The 15,682-nt window shown below is 40.2% G+C and overlaps 2 protein-coding genes across 3 annotated transcripts in view; one reads left to right on the top strand and one right to left on the bottom strand.

Moving 5' to 3' along the window:
* gabbr2 (gamma-aminobutyric acid (GABA) B receptor, 2) overlaps positions 1 to 3,296 on the top strand; it is a gene marked incomplete at its 5' end in the record, with an annotated part of 163,285 nt that extends 159,989 nt beyond the window's left edge. The window contains one exon of the mRNA XM_046059150.1: positions 2,288 to 3,296. Within this exon, the coding sequence (XP_045915106.1) occupies positions 2,288 to 2,453 (166 nt within the window). The remainder of the gene's footprint in view (positions 1 to 2,287) is intronic.
* An 8,274-nt stretch (positions 3,297 to 11,570) lies between these two features.
* elp2 (elongator acetyltransferase complex subunit 2) overlaps positions 11,571 to 15,682 on the bottom strand; it is a 32,529-nt gene continuing 28,417 nt past the window's right edge. For both annotated transcript variants that reach the window (XM_046059034.1, XM_046059035.1), the window contains one exon: positions 11,571 to 12,316. In XM_046059034.1, coding sequence (XP_045914990.1) covers positions 12,118 to 12,316 — 199 coding nt within the window. In that variant the 3' untranslated portion in view covers positions 11,571 to 12,117. The remainder of the gene's footprint in view (positions 12,317 to 15,682) is intronic.

A 15,682-nucleotide genomic window follows, 5' to 3' on the forward strand; every position in this document is an offset into this window, starting at 1 on the left:
TGTGCAGATCAACAATCTTGTCCCTGATGTCCGTAGAAAGCTCTTTGGTCTTGCCCATGGTGGTGATGTTGGATGCTGGTTGTTTGGGTGTTGACAGGTGTCTTTTATACAGGTAACGAGGTGAGGCAGGTGTATTTGATGTAGATAATTGGTTGGGATTGGGGCTGTGTCTTAAAGAAAGACTAACTGGCTTGTAGGAGCCAGAATACTTGCTGTTTGGTAGGGGGTCATATACTTGTTTTTCCTCATCAGATGGTCATCAATTTTTATAAATTCATATGATGTGATTTTCTGGAATTTTCTTTGGGATTCTGTCTTTCACTGTTAGAATGTACATATGATTAAAATTGTAGATTGTTGCATTCTTTGTAAGTGGGCAAACCTGCAAAATCAGCAAGGGGTCAAATACTTATTTCCCCCACTCTATAAACACAAACATATGTACAGCATGGATGCCTACAAAAGCAGCTGATTGATTTGTTGTCCCAACTTCAAAAAGAAAATGGTCCTGGACACTCAAAACACAACAAGTGCAGATTTACATTCACTCACTATTCATAAGGATTTCGACTTCATCAGTGGGGGGACACCTCATGCATCATTGAGCGCACCACCTCTCACACTCATTTAACTAGAACCAGGAGAAGAATGCACAACACAGAGAGACCGATGGATGGAGATAGGAGAGACAGCAGACAATGGGGGTAAAATATTGAAGAGAGGGCAGTACCAGAGAGTAGATGGATTAAGAGAGAAGGATGTTTAGATAGGTAAGAGAGACAGAGATAAGGAGGAGAGAAAGAAAGAGGTAGACACTCACAGAGGCTTATGTAACCAGTGATTTACAGCTCGCATTGGAAGCAGCTCTGAAAATAGACAGGGAGGAGAACAGAAGTAAAGGAACACTCGGAGCTATTCCCATGCCGCATGAATGTTTGATCACATGGAGGGAAGAGAGATGAAGAGGCAGCGAGAGAGACAGAGGAGATAAAGAAGAGACAAACAAAAGAAATGAGGAAAGAGGTGGATTGTTGGTAACACTTTGCGACATGACAAATGCTAAGTCACTCACCAGGTGTATATAGTAGTTGGTTGTCTGTTTCTAATAAGAAACGTCAAAAATGCCAGAACATTTTTACAATTTCCTTAATTTGCAAGCAGGCTTGTGTTTCTGTCACAAATAGAACAAGTCAGGATAACTGACTAGGCCTGAGGACCATTAATATTTCAAGGTTCACCTAATTAAGACATTTTCTGGGTCTATCACTGAATGAGCTTGGATTTCATTCCCCCCTCTTAATTTTTTACATAACTGGCATTTGATTATGTAATTTTCTTGAAAATGGCTGGCAGTGGAGCTAGCACTGGCGAGGTAGGGTGTGAACTGCCACAGCAGGCGGAAGCATGAAATGTTCTTTTTGTCAGATGATCCCAGAAGCTGGGAGGCATGGTGGATTAGGAGCTTAGTACGGAGAAGTGCAGAAGGGCATGAGGGTGCTAAACAATACCAGAAAAACAATTAAAATAATTGCTGAGGGCTTGTATTAACTATACTTTGCCTACAATACCTTTGCTTAGTCCAGTTTTATCACTGTAGCTGTGTGTAATTCAGTTTAAACAGCAATGAACAAAACTGGGCAGGTCCACTACATGTACCAACTCTGGGCAGAATCTCACCAAACTATTGCCCCTTGTGTCTTTCGTTTTTGTCTTTGGCAGTACTTACCAATAAATAAAATAAAGGTGAGTATTTAGGATTGATAAGCAGTGGGCATATTGGCACGAGTTTGACCACCATTTACCGTCGGCTTTTGTAACTTATGGCAATACTCAATCTTTTATGATTTTATCTCATGTAATAAATGTAAAATCTAACCTGGTATGCCCATATTTATAGGTAAAATAAAATAATACAATGATGTCAATTTACCCTTTTATTTGCCAATAAAATGGTGAAATAAGGCCATAGTATCAAGATTTCATTTTGTTTTATGAGTGCCTATTACAGTTCATAAAATGAAAAAATGTTGCCACTGAACATCAAAAACATCATAAATACCAGGTCATCCGATATCAACTGTATATCTGACAAAAGAGTTGGTAAAATCATAATCTGCAAAGTGACTGGTAACTACAGCTTTCATAAATGTGGAGTAAAAGTCAAAAGTCCCAAGGAAATTCAAATATGCACGTGAAGCACCCCAAAATTAGACTCAGTACTTGAGTAAATGTTTATTTATTCTCTATCTCTGCCTCTTACATTGTAACTTTCCTTTTTTATCTGCAGCATACAGCGTCGACTGTCCTTGCAGCTGCCCATCCTGCACCATGCCTACTTACCTTCCATAGGAGGGGTTGATGCCAGCTGCACCAGCCCCAACGGCAGCCCTGGTTCCAGCCCACGGCACAGACACATGCCCCCCTCCTACCGGGTAATGGTCTCTGGCCTGTGAGCTTCATTCACAACTCCACCTGGCTCTTTGCAGAGGAGACATATATGGTTCTTTTTTTTCTACAACAAATAGACTGATATCATCAGCGTATGTGCGTATTTTGTCTCGGAACAAGGAGAACAGGGGGAGAAGAGAGGGAGGGGGGCCAAGTTTCACTCTTTGTACCTCTTCACCCCGGCCTCTCTTGAGAACTGAAACCCTCAGTCAGGAAGGGGTGGGAGGAGACAGAGTGGGCACTGGATGACCCTTACAAACTCCCATGATTCACAGCAATGTCCCTTTGTTCATTTGCTCCCTTTGCCTAGGCATATACACATATGCTCAGTCAAACAAACACAAACATACACAAATACACACACATGCACAAACACACTGACACCCCAATAGCAGAACCGCGATGGACCAGCCCTTACCTGACGTGTAGCCTTATCTGCTTCAGAGGGGATTGTCTGATTCTGTTCCTTATCTGTCATATGTATGTCCTCGCGGCTACGTGTGAGCTTGTAATCTTACTTGAGTATTTCACTGCTTCAGTGACTTGATACCGGTGTGGAGACATGGAATTTACAAAACCCAACAAAGGAAATCATCCAATTTACTCCCTGCCCCCTTCCCATCCTTGTGAAGACATGTAAATATCATAATTTCTGACTTTGATGTACTGTAAGCTTTGTATATGCTGTGAATGGACAATTAAAGGGGAAGTAAGTGTGGCGTGTGTAACAGAGGCAGGTGATCATGAAAATTTCAAATGAAAGATTAAAAAACACGGCACCCTACAAAGAATTAGACATATGTATGAAAGAGATCTGAATTGGTGTGCGTAACTGTTGATAAATTAGCTTATGGGCATCAAAGTAAAATGCATCAATCATCAGCTTGTGATCCACGGAACATGAAAAGGGACAGGGGGCCCATTCCTCTAACTTGGAGTAAGATGCACATGGTTCTTTTTTTCCACTTTGCTAAATTTGCACCTCTAGTTTCATCAGAAATTTCACATCAGACTTTGCAAAGGCCTTTCATAATTTACAACTTGCTTAATATGTCCTCAGAAAGCATGTTATACAGAATATTGATGCTATGCCTTTTAACTGTTCTCTAAGGCTGCATATGTTAGAAAATAGAGCTAAAAGACACCACAAGAGTGTTCCACAGTTGTTATTTATGTGTGTTATATGCCAAGAAATGCGCACGTTCAAATGTACACTTAAAACGCAAGATAGCACCTTCTGAATTCAGGTGCTTTTCAGACAAGGCATTAGCAACAGGCCTGGTCATATTGATCCCCACAGAGTAGTCTCCATAGACTGTTAAGATGTCTAGCCCTCTCAGCTAACCAGCACAGACAAGGGCAATGGGGCTCATGTCAATGGCAAAAGGTCACAAGGCTTAAATGAAAAATAAAACTTAAGAAGTGATGCTGGAAAGGATGTAGGTCTGCCAGTTCCACAATTAGTTTAGACTAAATGGTTGACCTGAATTTCCACGAGTGGTAGTAAAGGCAACGAACACCTCACGTAACAAGGCCCAACTGGCTGTAGCTTTCAGTTCCATGACGGTGATGACACCACTGCTGGTCACAGTGATAGAGCATAAAGCACAGACACAGGGCTTTCTTTCATATTGGGTGTCATGAAAAATCACTTCACACTTGGCAACAGTGAACATACCTCAGTTGCTATGGAAATGTAATTCAGTGCCATTGAACTCGGCCTAAGAAGGCTGCACTGAACGAAACAGTCATCGACAAAATGTCGCCATTTTTTTTGTAAAACCGTCCTCATGCAGGAGAAAAGCAAATAGAGACTCCGGACAAAAAAAGGACTTTTTATGGAGGGCGAGAGGGTTTGTTCTCAACATATGTTTCACCATTGGTGTCTTGGTTTTTAGTTTTTAAGGCGTTTGTTGAGCGCTGTGCCTGTTGTCTTATATTGTAGCCTACAGGATCCACAGTACATAAGTAGGGTGAAAATGGCGCTGACCCAGCAAACTACAACATTGCCCACACATCTGTAAATTTTACAACGTGTCATAGATTTATTAAAATTCAATGCCTCAATGCATGGGATAGAGTGGGAGAACTTGGAGAAAGCTCCACTTCAGCTGGAGTGGATTTCCTCAGCAAGCTGGTGTCTGATCTTAAATACTATCGATCGGTCTTTAGTTGAAAGGCCAGTCAAGGATACAGAGTTGGAGTAGGAGACGAGCTAGCAGAGATCCACCTGCTATCGGACATATCAGAGTGACTTCCTATGAGAGCTCATACCCTTCCATCCCCTGCTGAGCACAGGAGCAGGGAAACCCTGAGCACAAACCTCCAAGGAGTCACGGCTTCTCCCGTACCTTTGCCAACCAGAGAATCACGGTCACTTGACAAGTGAGTGAGAGACATTGTCAGAGGGTTGGTTCTTCCCTTCAGGAGAAGAAAAACCAACTGCACATTTTATATATTACATTATATGTGATTGTGTACAATTTGCTGATACCCTGATGATGGTGTCCATGTATGGAATATTTGGTATTTGGCTTTCTCAAGATGGCATGAACTGAAATGTATAATTCACGGAGTTAACTCTGTTTTTGCAACTGTCGTACCAATCCACTTTATTGTTTCATCCACTCACCTACAATTTGGTTTTATATTTCCTTACAAAACATGGATTTAAGTTATTTTAACCTGTTGATCAGCTCACACATGTCAATGCCAAGATTCTCAGTGGACAAACTCAACATAATCATATCAACTATGCTACCGGTTTAGCAGTTATTCACTGAGGGCAATAAAGTGAAAGCAGTAGCAAATGATCAATCCTAAAAACCCACTCCTGGCATTTACAAAATTACAAAATGACTTTTTTTTTGTCCATCTAAAATGCCAAATGCAGATCATCAGGTATGGTTCTGTTTTTTTATATGTGCCCTGATTTTTTTCTTTTATTATGATTAATTTCAACCGTATTTCAACATGGATGAAACATTTTTCAAATGCAATTGTGGTAGGTCAAGGGCTCATAATTTCATGTAATAAACGTCATGCTGATGGTTTGTATTTGCCACAGGTCTTTTTACCTTTTCTGTTTAAAGCTCAAATATACATGTACGTATATAATTATATCTTTATGTGTCATCATCAGGGTTTCTGGAGAACACGAAACATATGTCCAAAAATCTGACAATATGACGTATATATTTAGAGGAAAAACACACAGATCCACACTGTTACTGTTTTGTCAGTGTGATATGTGGTATCACATGGAGTTAAGTTCAATTAAGAGTTTAAAAAAGTAAACAAAACCTATGTTAAATGCAACAAGTTCAAGAGGGGCAATAACTTGTTTTCTTATTACAGAAAGAATAGAACTATATATATGTATATGTAAAAGATCTTTACGTACATTCTCATTTTTACATAGGAAATATTTCACAAATGCGCCACAAGGATACTTGGAAGTCATTTTTTAATTTACAGTATCTGTAACTATGTTATGTACAGATGAGGTATAGATATGAAAAAGTTGTATAAAATAAGTATCACACCTGGAACACCTGAACATTTTTGGAGCCATTAGTTGTTATGGGGGGATTTGAATAACATTCTTCTTTTATTGTCTGAATGTTATGGACAGCCGTTACTTTTCACATCATCGTTAAATAAAGTGAGACTGAAAATAATGCAGTGTTTGTTTCATCTGCACTCAAGTCTTTGATGTAGATCTACTTTTGATGTCAAAAGTAGGTTTGCATTTACAATGTTGATTTAAAGGCACTTGATAAATGAGAAACCAGTCCACAATCTGCACTTTTAAATGTGCTAATGGGGATATCATCAAAAGTAGTTTTTTGGTAGCATCTAGTGGCAGCCTTAGGAAACTACACCAAAAACAAATGCGTAATCACAACCCATTCTCATCCCGGGACATCACATAAAAACGCTTTGTCAAGACCCATTGGTGTCCCTTTTCAATGCCCTGGTTACCCTTTTGCGTAGTTTTTGTACCTACAGGGCTCCGCGGTCAAGTTAGCAAGAATAACTATGTAACATCCGGTTACACTTTCAAAAAAAACCTACTGGTTAACGTTGTGAAACGGCATGTGGTTAACGTTGTAAAACATTGCAGTTTGATTATATTTAGACAAAAAAAAAATTTGTTAGCTTTAGGAAAAGATCATGGGTCAGGTTAAAACAGCTACTTAGTTACAATACAACGCTAGGTACGTAACATCACTAAAAGGAACCAATGTTGAGTTTTTGTTTCACATGGGAAACAAACACAGGCCTCCTGGGTGAAAGTCCAGTTTTCGTCCCACTTGTCAGCCCCAACCACCTCCTTTCTTGGATTTTCATGTTAGTTATAGTAGTACTTAGGGCTGACCCCAAATAGTTGAAGATTCAGTGGTTCGATCGGCGGAGCCTGATTCGACTGTCAATCTCACAGTCGAAGCTTTGCAGCGAAACAAGGATCATGCCATTTTAGAAGAAGAAGAAGATATACTTTGGATAGATATATTTTGGCGATATGGGGGTGCTCAACGTCTGATATTACATGGAACTACCAGTTTTCTCCCAATAAGTTAATATACAGCCTATTACAATATAAATTTTAACGTTTATGCTGTAAATAAACATGTAAAAAGAAAAAAGCCTTCAATAAATGTTTTTAAAGTGCGTGAATAAATCCAAAATTGTAACCCTGCTGTTGAAGGTAACAGAGATGTAGCTGGCATTCATCAGCAACAGATCTTTGTTTCTTAGACTGTCAAAAACTAAAAATGGAGTGAAGTGTGCCCATGTGATACCCTGGCTAGTCAAATTAAAGCTCTAAATTAGCATACCAAAAGGCGTACAGCAAGCTGACAGCCACTGCAAAGTAAAAATAAATTTATAATGAAAAGCCTTGTATGTTGAGGTTGATAAATAATTGAACTGTTAGGAGGAACCCAGTGGCAAACAGGATGGAGGGTAAGAGTGTGTGTCTGAATGTGTTCCTAACAGTGCCACTGTGTGTTTGCATCCGCGTTTGTGTGTTATTTATATGTGTGCGAGTGGACGTGTCCTGATGTCAGAGCTTTTCTCTGTCCTCACTTTCAAATATTTAGTATGTGGATGCTAGACGCGGTAGCAAACTGTTTTCAGTTCTTGTGGAGCAGCTGGCTGAGACTGTGGCCAACTGTCATCTGACTGTAAGTAACATGCACTGTATATATCCTGGAATACTTGAAACTTACTTAAAATATACTTCATTTTAAGGTTTTAAGGGGATAGGGGGTCCATTAGAGGGTCTTTTGCAAAAATATAAAAGCGCTAAAACCACAACTGTCCTGATGGAGGATAATTTTTTCACAAGCTGTCAACCTGAAAGTTGTTCTTATTAAGGCCTTATGACTTTAGTATAAACAATCAGTAAATTATTCATTAACCATTAATAAAAACTATCATAAAAGGAAAATTAGAAAGTTAACAGCTTGAGTTTTCTGCCTCAGCAATAATACAATGAACACAAATTGAATTTTGTTAGTGGTGTGAAAAATTACATTTAAAATATTCAGCAGCATACATATCTGTCAGGAAACATCCCTGTCCCTGTGTCTAGTTTTTATTGAAACTGTTTTCTACTGATTAAATAGTCCCCAATATAAACATTGTCTTTTACTGTACACATACTTTTTCAATGCTATTAATGCAATTTAATGAGCTTTAGAGGTTTTAGTAACCATATATATTTTTTTACTTTGGACAAAACCAGTCTAGCTCTTTCACTCTTTATGCTAAGCTAAGCTACCCACCTTCCGGCTCTAGAGCCAGTCAGCTACATCATGAGACTGATATTGATCTTCCCATCTAACTCTCGGCAAGGAAGCGAATAAGCATATTTCCTAAAATGTAAAACTACTCCTTTAAGTTGCAGATATTCTGTACGACTTTGCATGACGACTGCATAACCTTGTTCTGGCTGTAATTGTTGGTTCATACGACTCAGCAGGGAATCAAGTGAAATTGAGCTTTTAAATCCAGTATGCCTCTGCTGGTGCCTACTGATTCAAAGATAACTGCAGATTTCGGCGAGTTGCTTCCGCAGGAAGAAACGCTCCAGTGTGTGTAAATGCTGCATGACCTTCTCTTTCGTCTCGGCGGGATCATGCTGTGCAAATGGAAGGCGGGTTGATTAAGTTGACCTGGGTGTCAGTGGAAGGGAAGAGTCTATGTATCCTCCTTTACATGTGATGGCTCCATTGGAGAAACAAAGGCTTGGTTGGTTAACAGCAAGTACACAAAGCCAGTGCTATATCCAATTTATCCAATTCATGCACACATGCACATATTCAGCTGCATTGATCTGAGGATAGAGATGGAGAAGGACACACGCAATCATGAATCTCATTGGAGCTCCTTTGACAGTTTTTATGTCATAATAACTTTATTTTATGATGGGATATGAATGCAACAAGGTCAAACTGTATTTACTGAAGGGCTCTGTCTGTAAACACAATTGTACACACAAAACTTCACTAATGTAGAATCAACTAATATTTTTTGCTGTGTTAGAGGCATGGCTCTAGGGGCCTCTTTGGTCCAGACTGAATTATCTCAACAATGGAGGATGGATTGCCATTAAATGTTGTATGACGGATTGCTGTGAAATGTTGGCGCCCAGAGGATGAATTGTAGTGACTTTGGTGAGTTCCTGACTTTTCCAATAGCGGCACCTAGGGGTCAAAGTTGTAAAATATCTCAACAAGAGGGATTGGCACAGCATTTTGTACAGACAGTCATGGTTCCCAGAGGAAGAATCCCAGTGATGATGATCCCATGACGCCACCATGAGGTTGACATTTGTGTTTTTGAGAGCAATGTCCCAACAGTTATTGGATGGATTGCCGTGAAATTTGGTTCATACATTCATATATCTCTAAGGAGGAACTGTAATAACTTTGCAGATCCCTCCCTTAACTTTTCATCTAGCGTCATTATCAGTTCTAATGTTCAGTACTTTGGTTTATGATATTCCAATCAGGATCAGACTCAACTGTAGCCGGTGAACATGTTAAACATTTAACACCAGCATGTTAGCATTGTCATTGTGAACATTTTAGTTCAAAGCAACACTATGCATACTGGTAACATTATACTGTAAACCGTAGTTTACACACATTTTAAGTTTGGATTCATCTGCTTGTAATATTCAGTCAAAAGCTTGGATTGATTCATTTAACTGACATAAGCAAGCTAAAATGTCAAATATTTCTGAACTCCTTAAACCGACTCAGTGGTAGCACCATGAAAAGTTCCATAGGCTAGAAAAGAAGTGGCACTTTTATTTTTATATCTTTTGGACCAGTGTTAATGGGATTTTGTGATTAATGATGTTTTGTTGTAAGTTGCCTAAAGTAAAAGACATTGTTTGTATTTATAAGATTATCTTTGATCCTGAGCTGCAATCCACAGTCTTTATACAGCTAATTGTGTCTTTACACAACAGCTGGAATCTTAGCAGAGAAAGTCTTAATACTGCAGGAAGCATAAAGGCAGGAGAATACATACACACAGAAATAACATACACTCTCACATGACTCATTCACAAACTACAGTAAGGCAATAAACTATACACACATAGTGAAAGCCCACAAACAGTAAACCCAGAACAATCTTTCTGTTAAAAAGCATATTTCTGACACACTTTCTTCGTCTTTGTCAATCAAGAAATGTCACCATTTTAATGCTAGATAAAAGAGCTCTCAATTTCCATATATTCATTTCCAGTTTTCCCCCGCTCAAAACACTTTCCAGTGTTTCTGCTGTCTCAGTAACCTTTGTTGGTGGTATATTACCTGTGCCACTGGTTACCATTTTCCCCATTAATCTGCAATATTCAAGGATTTTCAGATGGGACTTCTAATCCCCCCTTAGCACCACATTATGACAATCTAACCTCATCAAGATGTGTGGTCAAGGGCACGTTGGAGAGGAGGATATGCCATATGTATTAGTATGCTAGTCAGAGCGAAGAGCTGAGAGCTCCTCACACAGATGTGTTAATGAAACTCCCCAGCAAGATGATCAGTCATGTTTAAATTGAAACATCACTGATAATGATTCAATAATTACATTACATTATTTATGATGTGGAAAATCCCTTGATGTATGGCTGTATTGTCCCAAAACCTCATTTTATCCTTTGAAAAACAGCCATTTCCTGGAGGAGCTTGTGTGGTGTGGGTTGACTGATGCCTCCATACATACCAGGATATGCGATTAGAGAGTTATGGGCAGCAGCTACAATCTCTTGCAGATAAATTTATGGCTGACATATAATGACGGCACACTCAGCTGAGCCCATAGTAAATCTAAGACATGGACTTCCTCTGTCCTTGAGAATTCTGTTAAGATCCAGTCTCCAACAGCAGGTGTACCTTAATCTAAAGCTGCAGTGTTCGATTACTGGACACTAATTGACCCTAATCTGCTGTCCTGCCTGTAGTGGACCATACCAAAGTTTTATACCTACAACTCATGTATTCTTACTGCAAACAGTTTTGGAATGCACACTGTTCCCAAAATGGGAACTCAGGAGACACAAGATTATTACAGGATAGAAAAGTAGACAATATATATTTGTATATACTTAAATTTTTCAGCCTTTTCTTTAAGTTTTATTTTCCATGGTTAATATTACCTCTCCAGGCCACTAAAATTGTTGAATTAAAAAAAAAAAAAATCAATCTTTAGTTGAACTAGTCAGTAGACATGTGACGGTAACTGGTGATGAGGGATCACAAGCTGGTACCGTGCAGTGGAAAAGGGGCTTTTAAAGAGGCAGTGTTTAGTTTTAAGGGGTAAAAAGCCAAGAAGATTGGCTGGTCTACAGTTTCAGATTTTTTAATGGATTTTAAATAGATTTCCAGTTCCTATTCATTTCCATGCATTATGAAAGCATCCTCTGGAGATGTAAAGATTGGTGATCCATCTCAGTCATGTGTTCTTAAGTTCCATTGTTGTAATGCATACTGATTTGAAAAGTCTGCACTGAATTACCTCATTACAATAATTTTACTTGTGAGTTAAAGTAATAACATAAAATAAATTGTGCAACTCAGAAATAAATTGAAACCACTGGCTGCCTGGCAGAAACAGCGACTTTATTCATGAACATCATTGAGAGACCAAAGACAATTTGGATATACAAACCAATTAATTTCATAAAACAAATACACATATCTGAGAGATTAATAACACCCTTAACAACCAGGGAGAATAGCGTGATCACTTACTTGATTTCTTACTGAAAAGCATCCGTTTACCGTATAAATGTTTACTTGGATAACCACTCTAAATATGCAATCTGTATAGTGATCCAGCAGTGTCATCTTCTCTGAATCTAAAACACTATGAAGTGTTGTTGAAGCAAAATACCACCCTAGGGTCATGGTGTGTTCACCATCTTGCTTCCACCCATCAAATCCGTTCAGCTGTGTGCAGACACACTGCAGGGCATGTGTGCTGTGGGTTTGTCCTGCGACTGACCCATGACTTAACTGGCTGTCACAGGGATTGAATGGCTTGCCAGCAAGCAGCTGTGGCCTTGGTGCCACAGTCAGGCCTGTGGCCCTCAGTCCAAGTGTCTCTCTGCGTGTGAGAGACATAATAGTGTCAGTGTTGGTGGTGCTAAAGAGCCCGTTTGTTGATGTTGAAGATTTTGACAGAGTGGTCGGCACTGGCGCTGGCAAGCTGGACCCAGGAGCTCTGCCCCTTGATTTCACTCTCACTGTCAGTCTGTCCATCCTTCTTGTTGTCGTCGTCTCGACCTGCCCGGCCGGGCCTCGGCCTCCAGCGAAGCCTCTTGACCGCTAAAGAGTGGCTTTGTCTGTGAAAGGATGTATGGTGAAGGGAAAGAACAGGATTCTGCTCTAGGTGACAGAACAAGCATTAGACTAAATCCAGACAAATAGCTTCTACACCTTCTCTACTACTTTGCCTTCTTAAACAAATGAGTATTATATGAACAAAGAGACAATCCCAAATTTCTGTCACACTATTTGGGATTATTGGACACACACACAAACATTCATCCACCCACCTACAGGGAGGTGAGAAATATGTCTGTAAAAAAAATAGCTGCTGAGACACAGAATAGCTACATTAACTTGATTTCAAGAGTTGTTAAAAAATTCTGACAAAAATGTGGATTCCTTCCTAAGCTCTACAAAGGATGACTCACTCACCCATGTGGAATACTAGACATACAGAAATGCCAAAAAAAATGAAACGACCTGCAGCGGAAAAGTTGTGGCCAATCCGGCCACAGTGATCCACAGTCAGCCTGACATATCACTGACACCAGGCACTATTCAGGCAGAGTTCATGGACCAAACTATAATGCTCTCCCAGTTGTGTCCTCGCTTGGTTTATTTCATGTACTGAGCTTCAATATCTGTGTCTGGCTTGCAGTCTATGCTGAAAAATAGTGATACAAAGAAGCTTCCTCTGGTTTGTGTTCATTTGTTTGAGGGAGAGACAGAGGTGGTCAAAGAGAGTGAATGAGGAGTGGGAGTGCTGGTAGCGAGAAAGCCAGTGAAACCGAGAAATAAAAAGTTACTTTCTGATTGTTTCTGAGCGGTTACATTCTAAAAGTACAAATAAATACGCCCACATACCACCGCACAACCCTGTGGCCACAACGCCTGATTTGGTCTCAATTCAGCCAGAAACAGAAAGCTTCTGCATCTCACCAGCTATCAAACTGAAGCGACACTACTGTTTCTATGACACATTGTCATTTACATCTAATGCCCGTAGCCATTGGAGGCTTTTCAAAGTTGCATCAGGAACTGAACTTCAGATGAACTGTGTGTGTGTGTGTGTGTGTGTGTGTGTGTGTGTGTGTGTGTGTGTGTGTGTGTGTGTGTATGTGCACTGTAAAGGATACGACATGTCCGTTGCTCCACAGCTGCTCCAGTCATGTCCTCCAGCAGCCTCCTGGCTAGGACTCCATCTGTATAGCAAGATCCTGCCGCACTCCAGGCCAACTGCAAGCAGGTAGCTGAGGAAGACACCAAAACACACGTTTGCATCATAGCAGACCAAACCTTCACCGACTACATTCATTTCCAATGCGCAAACCTTAGGACAATGGTCTAGAAACAAAACTGAAATTGTGCAGAACTGTCATACTTTGATTCCACTACAAATATAAGATTAAATTCCACAGGATATAAATGTTTCAGCTGGGGCTTTGGAAAAAAACAGTAGTTTCTTTCAATACTTTATACTATGACCGATAAATCTGTATTTATATCAGTACTCTCAAGCAGCCCATTATGCCCTGACATAAGCAATATTGGTATATTGTAGTTGTACTGAGTATTCTAAAATCAAACATGAAAGGTGAAGTCAGACTTCTGCATTGTGTCTGCACAATGATATTGAGTATTGATTTGTAGCCTCTTCATTTCCTTAGTTAGTCCCCTGCCAACACTTGAGCATACTGTACTTCCTTATGCCTTAAAATAACTACAAACAACTTTACAATAAAACAATGGACAGTCTCCTTTCTTATTACTTCTTGTACATGTAGATAGTTGTTGTTAAAAACAGAATATTCTATGAACAAAATAAAAAGAGTGCTTTGTCTATAAGTGCTTGCAGAGATAATTCATGTATTTGAAAGCTGTGAGCCATTTTAGTCATATGGTAACTCATTTCCTAAACACATCTTCACTGGGCAGAACATCTGCTATTAACTATTTGTGGATCAAATGAAAAGATTGGTTGTGCATCTGTCCATCTGTGTGTGTACCTGTTATCGGAGCAAAGCACGGGGCAGAAGGCCACAGCAGTAGCAGAATCACCCACATCCAAGATGGAAGAACATGGCTGAATCTCAGGAGGAAGCACAGAGTCTCCAGAGTCCTTTAATCTGCACGGGCCCCACACTATTACCTGGACACACACACAAAAAATGTAATTAATACACAAAAATTCATTACATTAGTATGTCACAATGCAGTTTTCTTACCATCACTTTTTCACCTTAAAAGCAAAGACTTGTATCTTATTTTTTTTTGTAGAATTACCTTCTTGTCCCGACTGGATGTCACAAAGTATTTGCAGTCTGGGCTCCAGTCACATGACCAGATTATTCGGCTGTGTATGGCTGTGTCCTTCCCTGTGTGTGCATACAGCGAAAACTGCAGCTCTGCATGGATACAACAAACGCAAACAAGTAAAAACAATAAATTCAGACTCAAAATCCTATCATCCATCCAAGCACTGCATATATTTTGTCACATTTCATTTACAGAACACCACACTGACACGGCCCTGTTTGATGAGAGATGAGCTGGTAGTCAAAACTTTGTGTCACAATTATGTAGCATGACATCAGCATGTCTAGATCCCTACCTCGCTGCTCTGTAGCAGAAAAGCTCTCCCGAGTGACAAATAAACAACCAAACAAGACAAAGAACCTCATTCCAGCCCTTCATTTCAGTCAGTTTTGGTTTATGACCTGCTGCTGTTTATTTCCCCAGCCTAAGTCATTTCAGACCCCAGATTGGTTTTCCCCAGAGAGGTTGTTTGTATGCTGCTGGCAGCAGCCTGTCTGCGCGTCCCCAGCAGTACTGCTCTTTATTGGCATTCTCACACACGCGCACACACACAAACAACGAAGCCGGCATGTACACACAGCCGTATAAGCTACAAAACTCTGAGTTAACCACCGTGTCGTGTCTATCCACAGCACATTCACTCTGCAAAATACACACACACATATCTGAGGGTGTGATGTCTGGGACACTCAGGTGTCGCACCTCCTTCCATTAACACTCTCATCGGATGGCCACGAGGGGAAGGGGGTCTCTTCAGCCCAAACACACAGATGGAGACCAGAGACGGACAAAGTAAAAGAAAGAAGAGAGACAACAAGCAAAATAGACGAAGAAGATAAAACAGCAGACAGATTAGAAGAAAAGGGAGGAGAGGAAAGTAACAGTGTCTCCTTAATGAAGATGTCTGGGTGCTTGACCCACGAGGGTGAGGAAGGCGAAAGAGGGAGGGGAGGAGGATGTGGTGAGACAAAACAGGTAAGAAGAAAGGTGAGGATAGAGGGAGTCAGTTTGTTTGATCAGCTCTGATTTCGTTTAACCTTCCCTGGTCTGAGACTGTGTGTTCCTCACAATCACCTTGAGTGATTCAGCAGCCAACCGGAACAGACGAGAGACCCCCCCCCCCC

Source organism: Micropterus dolomieu, linkage group LG09, assembly GCF_021292245.1.
Source record: "Micropterus dolomieu isolate WLL.071019.BEF.003 ecotype Adirondacks linkage group LG09, ASM2129224v1, whole genome shotgun sequence".
Classification (NCBI taxonomy): Eukaryota; Metazoa; Chordata; class Actinopteri; order Centrarchiformes; family Centrarchidae; genus Micropterus; species Micropterus dolomieu.